We start from the raw sequence: 13,715 nt of genomic DNA on the forward strand, positions 1-13,715 counted from the left end.
TTAAAATTGCTTGTTAATCCAAAATTGAGAACTTGTATTATTTATTAAACAGATTAAGTTCTCAAAAAAAAAAAATCTGAGAATTTAGTGAAACAGTGTGTTTACTTTTGACTTTATTGTAAAACCAGATACAAACTTCTTATGCTTAAGTAATTAAAACATTTGAAGACAAAATGCATTTAACTTTTAAACATATACAAAGTGAAACAAAACTCAAGATTTCATTTCCTGCTTAGACTATCAACAGCATGTATTCATTGAGCTGCTTGTTTCTAATAACCACGTGTCTGCCTTTTTAGGAGATCTGAACATTTAACACAAAATAAAAGGCAGATGTTTAAAACTTCCCTTTTCTATCTGAAACAGAGTCCTCCCGGACAACTTTGTTCCTTACACTAGTGCGCTGTGGCACAGAGGGCAACAGTTATATTTAGTAATCTCCTGTTCCAATGCGCAGTGTTTACACACACTGCACATCCAAAACTGGTACTCCTGGATAGGACGACCGGTCACGATGCATGTGGGCAGTTTTCCCTCAGCTCTAATGAAAAAAGAAAAGCAGAACAGGTTGAAGGGATACCAGGAAATGCTGTGGCAACTTTTCAAAGAAAATAAAGACCCCCTATGCTCTGATATGCCGTTAACATAATCATACATACTTCCAGGGATGGTCTTGGTGTTCTTTGCAGAAGGCTTATTGTTTATAATGTATTGTTTTGAGTCAACACTAACAGTGGAAATTTCTATGGATATAATGAGGGTTTGATCTTGACACTGTGGCGTTCTCACCCCTCTGAAGAGCGCTGGGTCTCCACCATGCGGCTGTCCTTCGGGGGATATTTGGTGAAAATCTGCAGGGCCAAATCCTCGTAGAGCTGCCGCTGCTCAGAGCTGAGGCTCTCCAGAGATTCCAGCTTGATGAAGGCCTTTGAGCAGGTGCCAAAGGACCGGTTCGCTGCAGAACACAGAGCCAACAGGGAGTAGATCTCAACTGCGGGGATGACGTCCTCGTACTCACGAAGATGAAGGGCTGTAAGATGGAAAACATGAGGCAAAGTTTAGTGGGTCTACAAACTGAAAAATTTCCACTGAATGATTTCCCAGCAGATTTAAGCTTTAAACTAACTGGCTTTGTCAACAGCTGGCGAATGAAGTAACACAAGACAATATGTCATACATACAGAAAGCTCAGTTGAGTAAAAACAATCATTATGCATCATCTTCATCTCATATGATTTAGAAATGGGTTTGACTTGGAGTATATAAATTTTATTTATGAGTGATTGTGATTATAAGTAATTCATACGCTCATTAGGTTTTGGCAAGAATGAGCACAGATTGTTGTAGCGTGATTCCTAAGACTTATAAAGATATGATACTTTAGAAAATATAGTTATTGATGTTTGCACAGGTCCATGTTTTACATCTGATCTGCATGTTTCTGACTGTTTCTGTAACACCATGAGGAGGTAGATGATTCACAGTGGTAGTTTGGGAGGAGATTTCCTCAATGAAACATTTCAGTGGATAATTTCAGGATTGCAGTTGTTGAACACCAGGTGGCAGAAGACTTCTAAAATAATAATCTAGCAGTAGTTATCTTTTAGTGGGCTGCACAGTGGCGCAGTTGGTAGAGCTGTTGCCTTGCAGCAAGAAGGTTCTGGGTTCGATTCCTGACCCCGGTCTTTCTGCATGGAGTTTGCATGTTCTCCCTGTGCATGCGTGGGTTTTCTCCAGGTACTCCGGTTTCCTTCCACATTCCAAAAACATGACTGTCAGGTTAATTGGCCTCTCCAAATTGCCCCTAAGTGTGTGGTTGTGTGTCTCTGTGTTGCCCTGCGACAGACTGGCAACCTGTCCAGGTGACCCCGCCTCTCGCCCGGAACGTTAGCTGGAGATAGGCAACAGCAACCCTCCCGACCCCACTAAGGGACAAGGGTGTAAAGAAAATGGATGGATGGATAGTTATCTTTTAAAGACAGTAGAAAATTATCTGATGAATCTGGTTTGTAATTAACAGAATCGATTCAAACTCCACAAATATGTGCTGTTTTTTTATCAATCTCGTAAGGAATACCGTAATCATATAATACGTGTATACACATTTATATAAAATTATATTGATATATTTATAATTTTAGGTAAGTGGGAATTATTCTGCACCTGTGCGTGTGGCGTTCTCTGGGTAGCCTGCATGGAGCTGCCTCTGAGCGAGCAGGAAGAAGTGATACGCTTCAGCTCCACGCCAGGCGCTGTCAGCGATGCGGTTGTCTGATGACGTCGCATCTTCTTCCAGAAGGCCAGCAAGTGCGAATGTTGCCTAATTACAAATAATGATACGCACAGCAATACATAATATTGTTTCAGTAAGCTTTTAAATGGTCCAAAGCTATATTTATGGTTAAGCTTTATTGAAGAAACTAACTACACACTAACTACAGGGTACAGATGAAGTGCAGTAAATTACCTCTGACTTCTTCCCTTTGGCTTTGATCTGCTGGGATGTCTTCACCTGCTCATGGTAGTCCTCAACAAGCTGAGCTGCCAGAACGTAAAGCTTCTTCACCCGCAGAGGTCGACTCATTTTCTTCGCCTCCTTGTCCGCTATCTATAATCAGAAGTCACGATCACAATCCTCAATTCACCGTTCGATATTTGTAAATATAGTGTAGATTACTACTAACAAACTGGAGCTATGAGGAGCCTCAACCAAAAGAATGTCATCCAAAATGTAAAAACGTCCTGCTTGAACAGACTAAAACAGAGCCAAAAACACCCTGAGCTTGGAGTTCTTCTAGCAGCTTGTAAATCTTATTTGTGGCTTAGTAAGTTAGTGTCAATTTTGGCCAAATCTCACTCAGCCAAGGAGAGATTTTATCCAAAAAAGGTGTTTAAATCCAGGGAGTCATGAACAGACTTTTTGACCTGATTATAATAAAAAAAAAAAAAAAAACTTGTTTCTAATAATAAAAATACAACTTTAAGCCCACCTTAAACATGAGTTTGGCTGCATCAAGAAAGTGGTGAGCTTTCCGATAAAGTTCCACTGCTTCCAGAGTTTTATTTTCCTCCAGAAGATGAGAGGCATATTTGGAAAGGAGAGATTTGATCTCCTTCATGTTGTGAGCTCTTGCCAGTTCCACGGCTTTGTTCCACTGATGAAAAAGCAATTAAAGAGAAAGAACATCAAGTCCTTTTTTGATTAGTCACTGCAAAACATTATATTTAGAAAGTAAATATTAAAATTCCCTAAAGGGCCACTTTTAAATGTAAAATTTAAAAAGCTCTAATGTTCATAATTTTACATTGTGTCCAACCAAAGGGCTATTGCAGCAAAGATGAAAGTTTTAGAGCAGGATTCACACTCAAGAGCCAAATATCTATGAGCGGGTGGGCAGGAGGATCCAGGTTGGCTGATCCTGTAGGATCCGTGCGTCACTCGGAAACTCCGGCGCCACAGCTCATCCGTCTGGCTCTCACCTGGTTCAGATGGACGCATGTGTCCACCGCTGCTTTTGGCTGGTTGGACTTGAGGTAGGCCTTCACAGCCTGCTCACACATCCCCACTGTGGCAAACATCTCTCCGATTTCCTACACACAAATAGGCAATGAAATGGGATATAATGCAAATTTACAAATTGTCCAAATGCCCGCAAATCTCATGGGAAAAAAAAAACAATTATTTAAGTTTGGCGCACCGGTAATAGTTTGTGATTTTCAGGGAGGTCTGCAGCTAGCTGCTCAAGGCCGTTGTAGTCCTCCAACTTGTAGTAACAATCTGCCAGCCTCTCTTGGTTACGTCCCTTAAGGTAGTATGGGACTGCCTTCACCCTTTAAAGGAAGATGTTTAAAAGCGAGAACAATGATTCAGCTCCTTTTTACCCTAAAGAAGAATTGAACAAAAATTGGGGTGGTGGAGATAAATCTTTTTGGCTACTCTCTTCTTCAATTGTTTCTTTTCAGAATCAATTTTTCCCCCATTTGCATCCAAACTAAGACGTCATAATTCTATAATTACACAATAATCCACAAAGAAAACTTTTTTGTTGTTGTTGTTGTCATTGTTTTTACTTGACATGTAGAAATGCTCCCAACAATTAGAAGATGAAAACTAGAATTAAATACCACTTCTGTCTGTCAGCAAAGTAATCTCCAATGCCATTATTGGCTTGAGCAAGCAGAGCGTCATCTGAGTATCCAGAGCCTGTGTCGAGAAGCTGCAGAACCTTGAACCAGTCTCCCAGCTTGATCCTTAGGTTGATGGCGAGATCCCTACCGAGACAGGCACCGTCACATATAAATAACTGATTGAATTTCAAGAGAAGTTGGCATACAGTGTCTCCATGTACCTCCGATCCATATGCAGATACATGCTCTCAGCTTCCTCAAATCTGCCGAAGTAGGCAGCCACTTCGGCTTGTTTCATGGGCTCGCTCTGCAGGTTGCCCAGGCGCTTGACAAACTGAATGCCCGGGTAGTCTTTGCAGCGGACAAACGCCTCCTCGGCTGTCTTCAGATCCAGCTTTTGTAGGGCTGCCTCGGCCAGAAGGTGCCTGGTAGGTTAGCAATGAAACATGTAGAGACACTATGTTAAGTTGCAAAGATAAGGGCTACATAGCATGAAATGTATTCATTTAGAATTAGTTCAGTTCAGTTTATTTATTGCTATCCAAGTCAATTGCATACATCTCAAGATTTATGAAATCTCTTCAGTGGAAAAGCCTAAAGTTGATGGTAAATATTATTACCATTACAGATTGTGACTAATACATAAGGAAGGCTGGTTTTGTTGTTACCACCAGTTTTTGAGTGATCCTGCAAGAACTGACACCTGACCCAGAGAACACACAATTGCAAACACTCACACACACACACACTGCTGTTTGTACTCATATGGGAGCTAGACGTTTCTGTTGGTAGGGTGAAGAAAAGTTCAAATATTATGAACCTTTTATAAGTGGATTGTTTTTGTTTTTTTTACTTTAGGGTTTTTACAATCTTTTCACTTCAAAAAGTCAACATTACAGTGCGAGCTACATGTCTGCTCCAAAAAAGAAGAGTAAGTTATAAACATCAACAAAAGAAATCTGGGAAAATAATTCCAGCACTGTGTTAAGAAAAACTCACCAGAGTCTTGGGTGAGGATTGTCTTCAATGAACTGTGAAGCGTCTTCAATGCCCACTTTCTCAATCAGTGCTCTGCTGTCTCTCAGGGAGCGGATTTCAAAGTTAAAAAGGTTGTCTTTGTTTGGCCGCTCTGGATTCTGCACAGAATCAACCCATGATCATCTGATAAATGTGCATGGACTGAAACTATGTAGTTATCTCAAGACATGTACATTTAGCTGTTAAATGTTGACATGTTACATTAAAATAATTGTGTGACCAAATTTTAAGTTCACAATGATTAAAATCAAACAAAAACAAAAAAAAAATGAGTTAATAACCACTGTGATTATTTCTTGTCTTAATAACTGTAGTTTACCTTCATAATCTCATCAAGCAAAACTGATTTGATTTCTAGATCCTCAAAGTTGCAGATGTACCCAGAGGTTTGAATGGGCTCCTGTTTAGTACAGATTTAGAGATGTGTTAACATATTTTAACTGTAAATTAGACAGCTGTACACTTGTTCTGATCACACTCAAAAGCTTACTTCTGGGTCAAGGTTCCTGAACACATACATCCTGGTTTTCTCCATCACCGCAAACAAATCCGGATTGTCATTTGCCCACTTCAAGTCCCAGACATCTTTACGCTCAAACTTAGACGGATCTCCTGCAGCGGCCTGGTCTCCTGTCCCTTCGCTTCCAGGAGGATGAACTTCCAAGTCCAACAAAGTCAGCAAGCCCGAGATGTCAATTATGGCCAGACGACTGAAGATGATGATAAATTATGAGACTTAAAATCAGAAATATAATGTTCTTAGATTATTGTTCAAACTTATCTTGGCTTATTCTGCAACACAGCAGATGCCAGTTAGTGGCTACCTGGAGTCGCAGTTTAGAGACAGATAATGAGCTCGGCTGTTAGAGGAATACTTGTGGATGAGGGCTACATTTGGAAGGGTGTATCTCTGGATGATACCGGACTCACGCCCCTGTAACAACAAACACTTTTTTCTTTTACAAAGATATGTTTTTACACACGTGTGACTTTTATTTCAAAACTTTAAATCAGTGAGACAACAAGTTGACTGACAGTACAGAATTATTGCCTTGATTCACTGAATTGACTTCCTTTCTTCTATTAAACAGAAATGTACATACCACTATCAGGGTTTTATCTGTTGCTGTAATGCAGCAGATGGGATCTCGAGTTGCCTGTTGAAAATAAAGCAGAACAGATCAATAAGAAGTGTAATACTTTTTGATTCATAGTGAACTCTTTGTTTTATTCGTCCATCTAGGTTAATTACATAATTAAAATCACCTGTAAGTGCTTTTGTTATCTTGAGATAGAAGGGAGGCTGCTATTTTGAAAAGCTTTTAGTGAAAGTGGGAACTTTACCAAACTGGGACTTTTGAATGCATAAATACTAAAGAGGCAAAACAAACATATCTTACTGCAAAGGCATTTGAAATATCTGGATCATCATCATTGCCTCCAGATGGATTGCTGTCGATGTGATAGAACCTGCAGAGAGCGGAAACTGGGCGCATGAGCAAGAGAAAGCACACAGACAAGCAGCTGCCGTTCCTCGGGTGTGATCTTTGGTCCGGGTGCAAGGCTAGTCTTGGCAGGGCAATAAAACACAACCATACAGTCTGGAACCTCAGTGGTATTTCATGAATGAATGAATCCTTTTCACTGTGCTCTCAGGGCCAACACTTTGCACTGTAATGATGAGCCAGTAAAGCACAAAATAGCACTGTGGTGCTCCACTATAAGCGTTGAGTGATGGGTTGTGTAGAACGCAGAGATTTATGAAAACGTGTTGTTTTGTTTGCCAAATATGTGTGTAAACCTTCTGATAATAAGGGAAAATGTAATAAATTTGTCTGGACTCACCTCTCCCTGCCCCCTTTCTTGGTTCTGGTCACTTGGTTAATCTCCAGGGCGGTCAGTTTCTTTGCCACTCTGTACTGCCACAGATAGAAAGCTTCTTTGGAAGCAGTAATGACATGTGTCCTCGTCATGGTAACAAATAATGGATCTAACCAGAAAGAAAAAAAAATCAACATGTTACTTGCTTAGCTTTTGGCACCTTGGGATGAAATTAATTTGTGCCAGCTTTTACTATGTTATTTTACAGACTATGTGGGAAAAGCACTCATATACCTCGAGACCTTTTCCATATTTCGTAATTGTAATCAACATATTGAACAGAGATTTTATGCATTCAGTTAACACATAATAGGGGAACAGACAGGAAAAAGAAGCAGGGTTTTCAAACACTTCACAAATAAACCTTTTGAAAGCATGCCAAGGATATGCATTAGGCTCCCTTTACTCTGGTACCCCCAAGTGAAAACGATTGCAACCAACTCCCTCCAAAATTTGATCTCAGTGTAGACCCAGCTGGTCTGTGAAGGATGCTCTCTAATCTGAGTGATCCAAAATTACTTTACAAAAAAGAGTGGCCAAACATTTGTTGAACAGGTAAAGACAGGCAGCTGTAACCAAAGAGAAGAGATTGTGTCCACTCAGGAGGGCAGAACACATATTATAACTTATAACCCCCCCCCCCAAAAAAAAAAAACAGAGATCCTTTCCTTCCACTTAATAATTATGAGCAAGTTTGTGTTGATGGAGCAAAAAAAAAAAAAAAAAAAAATCCCAATAAGAACTTTTGAAGCTTGTGGTTGTAACGTGGCAAAACATTTACAAAGCACTTTATTCCATACTCTTAAAAATAATTTGAAGAATCAGTATCAAACTAACCGATGTCGATGTATTTGGAGTCCAGAGGAGTACCAATAGAATTGCAGAGGATCAGGACGTACTGAAAAATACACAGAAGATTATTATGTGACCTAGATACCAAGACAGATCACACTATTTTGTAGTGCGAGATTTAAAATCTAACATTACCCTCGCAAGATTCATGGTATCTGACCCAACATCGTCCTGTAAATCAGCAAATTAGAAAAACAAGACGAAAGAACAATCTCTATTTTCTAACATGAATCAAGTCACTGAGACTAAACGGAGCTTTTTAAAGTGATAGTAAAACCAATGTCTTGTTTCTTTATTACCTGAGGTTGTTTTTCATCGGCCTTGCTGGCCAGGATGCAGAAGTCCCCCGAGGTAGTGATAGAAATTAAGTTCTTGACATATTTCACAAACTTCTCGTTGTTTTTGGTGTCCCAATAAACTACACAGTACTCCTGGCGCTCTGGCTTTGTGTAGGCGTACACCACGGTGCTGCAACAGTAGCCCCACTGGTGAAACACAAGAAAAAGTGTGAGAAGAATTACCCAAACCATCTGGGTCATTTCTATGTTATCAAATCTCTTTACTTCCCTTGACACTAAAGACTTGCTGAGTAATTCAGACCTAAAGTTAAGTCTTTCTCTGAAACAATTAATCCAAGTATAACTTACCTAGAAATCTTGAAACAAGCTTATCAGTCAGACCATCAGGATCTCATGAATTTAGCAGTGTCTACCACAAACAATCTGCCAGTATTAATAAAGAGTGTTAGTATTTACTTTGTAATCTGGCCTTATGTTGGCAAAGTAGATGTAAGAGTCCACAGCCAGGGCGATTCGCAGACCTCCTCCCTCCCATGAGATCCCAGATAAGTGCTTCCCGGATACTTTCAGAGTTCTCAGATGCTGCACACAAGCAATCAACAGGTAACGCATTGAAAGAAACATTTTTCAATCATTTCATAAGATTTTTTAACCCCCACTTGTTAATGCTTCTTAAAAATGAATAATTATATTGGTGGTTATCATCGTTATATTACTTTTCATATTTAGTAACGTTATTGATTCGACCGTAGACTTTGTGAAGTATAGAAATGATATTTTATACAATACTTTTTTGATATACAGACTTACCTCTCCAAACGGTGTGTAGAACTGCACCACATTAAATTCTTTGTCCACGTTTGTGGCTCTGAGGGAACCTGCCACAGCCAGCACACTGCCACAGTGGTTCCACTGGATACTGATAACATTCATCAGAGCGTCGATAAATACTGGGTCTGAGAATAAAGTAGTGTCAAGTGGCTGTTAGAAAACATTTCTCTCAATTTCAAAATGAAGGAGTGAAAAGGTTTTCAGTTGCTCACTCTCATCATTCTCATAGCGCATGATCTGACACCTTCCATTGTCGAAACAGATGGCGAGGCACGGACTGTCCGGCTCACTGTAACCCCCAGCTCCTGCGTACCAGTGGATTCCAGCTAAACTGACAGCTCCGGTTGCCCCGGCGAGGCAGCTGATGTTCATTTTCATCTGAAAAGTAACAACATTCAGAGTAAGCAAAAAGTAGACCATGAAATTATTATACATTTTTTAATTGAGAAAGCATTCAGAAAAACAGTGGGTTCAGGTAGAACTGTCCCAATCCTTCTCATTCACAAGATCTTTTATGACCAAAGGAATGTGTAACTTATTAATGTTCTTCCATGACAACAAGAAAGACTGAAGGTTGTGCAGCTCAACATGGCCGAGTTTCACAATAGCTATGAAGTTTGATTCTGTGAGGAAAAAGTGGAAAACGTTTTATAGGTTGCTTTTAGCCAAAACTAAAACAACACCCTTGGGACTTGCACGAGTCACTAAAACCAACCTGGCTCAGTAACAAGTGCAAGTTGTAATAAAGAGAAAGAGTGACCATTAACAGGTGTGCTCTGTGAAACTAATTGATTGCAGGCTGCTCGATCTGGCTAATTCACAGGGTGAAAAGGGGTGGGACATCTGGAGGGAGGTCATCAGAAACCAGGCTAGTCTTTCTCGACGCCAGCTTAAACAGAGTTCACTTCAGTTCTCGATAGGGTAAATCCCAGCAGATTTAAGAAACTCAATTCACCCGTTAGATGGAGAGCTGGTAGCATATCTCCCTCCTCTGAGAAGGGGAAGTAGAGAGAGAGAGAAGGGGGGTGGGGCGGAGGTGTTGCGCAACAACAATACTCCATTTAAGTTCACACACTCACGATGAAGTTTCCTTGATTGTCATAAATATGTACTTCGCCGTTGGCCATGCCGAACAGCAGGATCTTACTGTCAGGAGACCAAGCAACATGAGCAAGTTGACTCCCTTTTAACTCCTTTCCCCAGATCCGGTTGCCTACAAATGATACAAATACAAAATGCAAGAATCATATTAAATATGTTTATATCCATTTGTTCGTAAAGCAATGAATACATTTGTTAAAGTAAATTAAACAATTTAATCTTTCTAAACGGGAACTTTTACTGCCTTAATGCTACGTATTGTTTTCACTTAAAGTAACAGTACCATCCACCGATCCAACAATGACAGCCCCGTCTTCATACACAATGCAGATCTTCTGACCATCAGCGTTCCAGCTCATGCTCCTCACTACTGATTTGTTCCTGTTGTTAATCATCTCCTCGTACCATGCACCTTGGGACACAACAAAGGCTGACAACTAAGCAACACAAATTCGCTACAAAACAAACACAATCTTACTTTGGCTGCTGTCCTCACCTTTGTACAGCATCCACACAATAATGAGTCCATTCTGGTCACTGGTTGTCAATTTTTCATTCCGTTCATTCCAGGTCACTACCTGCACTGCACCTGAAGGTGTTTCAAGTGTGAAAAGGGAGATCATTTTTATTTTACTCATTTTTGCTTGGATACTACAATTGCTATGAATGTAAAAACATAAACATACCAACTACCAACATAAAGACAAATAATAAAAAAAAGAAAAGAAAACACATAAAGCAATTACATATGCATTTCAAAAATATATTTTAGAATAGAGTGCTGGACTAAAACAAACATAAGGCTCAAACCCTATTGGCTGTACATCTTAAGAAGAAATATATTTCTTTGCAATATGTCCAACTACTGAGTCAGACGTAACTTATTCTGTTATAGTATGATGCTGGATGTACTCAAAAAGTATAAATATCACCCCACAAAAAAACTGTAAGGGAGCATTTCTTGTAGCGTGTAAATTTCATTTCACTTCATGCAGGAACAATCATGCAAAATAATGCTGAGCACAATACTCACCACTGTGTCCTTCCAAAGTCTGATTCATGGACAGGTTGCTGGGGGCAGCAAGACCTTTCAGTCTATTGTCGTCTAAAAGACAGTAAAACCATTAATGAGATGATTTATTATTTATTGCGAGTTGTACAGTATCAGGGAAACATTTATTACTGCCTTCTTTTGTTTCCGTGATCACAATACTCAAAAATCTAATGTGACTGTGAAGTTAATACTTGCCCAATTTATTATGAGAATGCAGAACAAAATGGGGATATAATTACCTACAATTAAGTACACTCAATTTAGCTATTTGCTTTACGAATGTTTAAAAACAACAGTCTTGATCAATTTTTTAGTACATTTATCATTTACAGAACAACTGAAGGCCTGTCCCACCGATAGAGTGGTACCACTTGTGCTTGTAGTGACTGAACATTGAGAGACCTGTAGTAAGCCTATTAAAGTTTCAGCAGATTTCTTTTAAACTGTAATGGCTATTGTTTTATTTCCCCCATAATCTCAGTCACACAAATGTTATGTAACATTTCATAAATACACTCTGACACATACAGAACATTAATCCTTACTACCATTACAACAGGTATTTAACTGAAGGCTGAGGTTTTCGGATTCAGCAAAACAAACTCATGCATTATTAGGTAATGATGTCGATATAAAACAAACTCCCTCTACTTTATTTTTTCTAGAAGTGATATTCAAAAATATCCATACCTCTTCAACTATTTTACTTTTTGTATAAAGTGAAATTCTGTATGTATTATACACTTCCAAATATTCCACAGTTTTTTGTGAGGTTTTTGTTATAAAATCTCCAGATGTTTTCCCTGTCCAGTTTCCCTGTCCCTGCTTAAGAAAAGCATCTATTTTTCTTAAGCAGAACCATATTTTTATTTTGTACTATCAGGTTGAGTTCAAGTTGCTAGATTTCAGCTCTTTGCTTCTGGGCCAAAAGGTACATCTTTATTCTCATCAGATCAAAGGACCTTCTTTCAGGGGTTTGCTGTATCTGTTACATGTCTTGTGCCATAACATATATAGTACACCTGTGTGAAACATTGTCTTATCATCAAACTAAATTCTCCATAACAGCCATTTTCCCCCTTGATAACAAAATAGTGTTTCTATTTGTATTTACTGCTCTTTAGCTGTTTTCATCAATGACTATTCTCTAATTGCCTTGTGTACCATGTCAAGTCAATCTCTCTCTTTCATGTTGCATTAGAATATATTTACAGTTGTTCTTCTTCTTTCTCCCCATAACAGCCACCACACCTTTAAGTTCTGCATGATCAATTCATAGTATTTTATAATAATTTCATCTCTTCTGATATTTTCCTTATACTCTTTGACCCTCTAGTATTTTGTGAAATGTTCTTCTTTTCTGATACTTTCCCCATATTTTCTGCAATACTTCCATCCCTTTTTTTTATTATTATTAATAACTGCTTCACCTTTTCCGAGATGAATTGCTATTCAATCTCTCCCCAAAACATCTAGGAAATGTTTTACAGCTGATTTGCTTGTATCTTTGTTTTGTTTATTTCGGAGGTTTTTGCTGTTGTTGTTATTGTTTTATCACAGCACAAAGCAAGTAAAGCTGTAAAAGAAACCAAACTCCAGTTTTAAACTTTCAACTCACCTGTCTGTGTTTCAAGCTTCAACACTCTGAGCAGACCATCTTCTCCGCCACATGCAATGAACCCTTGGTGTTTGTTCCAGGACAGGCATTTCAGATGAATGTTGTTGGGAATAGCGATCTAGAGGACACAGGAACGTGAGAGGCAAGTTGTTTTCCAATATGACATACTGGTCAGTGGTTTTACTGCTCACCTTTTTGCTGAGATAAATGAACATGGTGGTTGCGGAATAATATTAACTCTGACTTTAACATACGAATATACAATAAATGTCTCGGTCAGGAAATGTAACTCTTAAAACGAGCTAAAATTAGTCGCGTGGCCTGTTTGAATGCGTCGTTTTTACTGTAGCCCACACCGTTAGCTTAGCTAGGTTAGCTTTAAATACCTACGAAAACAAAAGGAAACACATTTTGTTTTTTCTAACTGTACATAGTAAAGCCACTCTTATGTTATAAGAAGTAACGATGGATACAGCGTTTCAAAACGGTTCACAGACGAAGTTTTACTGCTTTTGTTGACAGACTGGAACCATCAACGTCTTCGGCTACCAAACGTCTCCCATGGTAACCATAGACCGGAAACATCAAGAATTTCGTGCTACTGGTAGTTGTAGTTTTTCTCGTTAAAGTGCTGCGGCAGGAACATTTCGACCTAATCGCCGAAAAGTCTTGCTCGTTTGCTTGTTTTTCTAAATGGGATTAGGCTTTGCAATACCTTGACTAACTATGAGCTAAATTTCCATCTATTTATCCCGAAAAAAGAAAAACAAAAGGAAAAAAACATTAAAGCATCATAATTAAGACTTGTTTTAAAGTAAATTTGTCTGACTTCTCTAAAATTCAGTAAAATCGCTGTGCTGCAAGTTATTTTTTGCGTCTAGTTTTGCATGAAAGAATTTAAACATGCCATGGT

At 39.0% G+C, this 13,715-nt stretch overlaps 1 protein-coding gene across 1 annotated transcript; it reads right to left on the reverse strand.

Annotated features, from left to right (window-relative positions):
• Positions 1-95: 95 nt before the first annotated feature.
• On the reverse strand, positions 96-13,387 carry wdr35 (WD repeat domain 35). Its single transcript, XM_008399667.3, has 28 exons — positions 12,994-13,387; positions 12,803-12,920; positions 11,164-11,235; positions 10,627-10,719; positions 10,414-10,542; positions 10,109-10,242; positions 9,242-9,407; positions 9,009-9,154; positions 8,655-8,780; positions 8,199-8,384; positions 8,035-8,070; positions 7,885-7,945; positions 7,012-7,156; positions 6,567-6,636; positions 6,270-6,323; positions 5,991-6,100; positions 5,657-5,876; positions 5,486-5,566; positions 5,128-5,264; positions 4,350-4,553; positions 4,126-4,272; positions 3,699-3,831; positions 3,481-3,591; positions 2,991-3,155; positions 2,468-2,608; positions 2,164-2,320; positions 790-1,030; positions 96-541 (listed from the first exon to the last, which is right to left on the reverse strand). The coding sequence occupies exons 1-28, from the start codon at positions 13,015-13,017 to the stop codon at positions 391-393; spliced, it is 3,558 nt and encodes a 1,185-aa protein (XP_008397889.1). The 5' UTR covers positions 13,018-13,387; the 3' UTR covers positions 96-390.
• Positions 13,388-13,715: the final 328 nt, after the last annotated feature.

This window comes from Poecilia reticulata, chromosome 22 (genome assembly GCF_904066995.2).
Source record: "Poecilia reticulata chromosome 22, P_reticulata-male-v2, whole genome shotgun sequence".
Taxonomy (NCBI): domain Eukaryota; kingdom Metazoa; phylum Chordata; class Actinopteri; order Cyprinodontiformes; family Poeciliidae; genus Poecilia; species Poecilia reticulata.

Coding starts and splice junctions, on each gene's coding strand:
- wdr35 (XM_008399667.3), bottom strand. CDS start 13,017: ATGTTCATTTATCTCAGCAAAAAG. Junction 9,408..10,108: donor ACAATCAAGGAAACTTCATC/GTGAGTGTGTGA, acceptor GTTACTTTTCAG/ATGAAAATGAACATCAGCTG. Junction 7,157..7,884: donor CTCCAAATACATCGACATCG/GTTAGTTTGATA, acceptor CTTTCTGGTTAG/ATCCATTATTTGTTACCATG.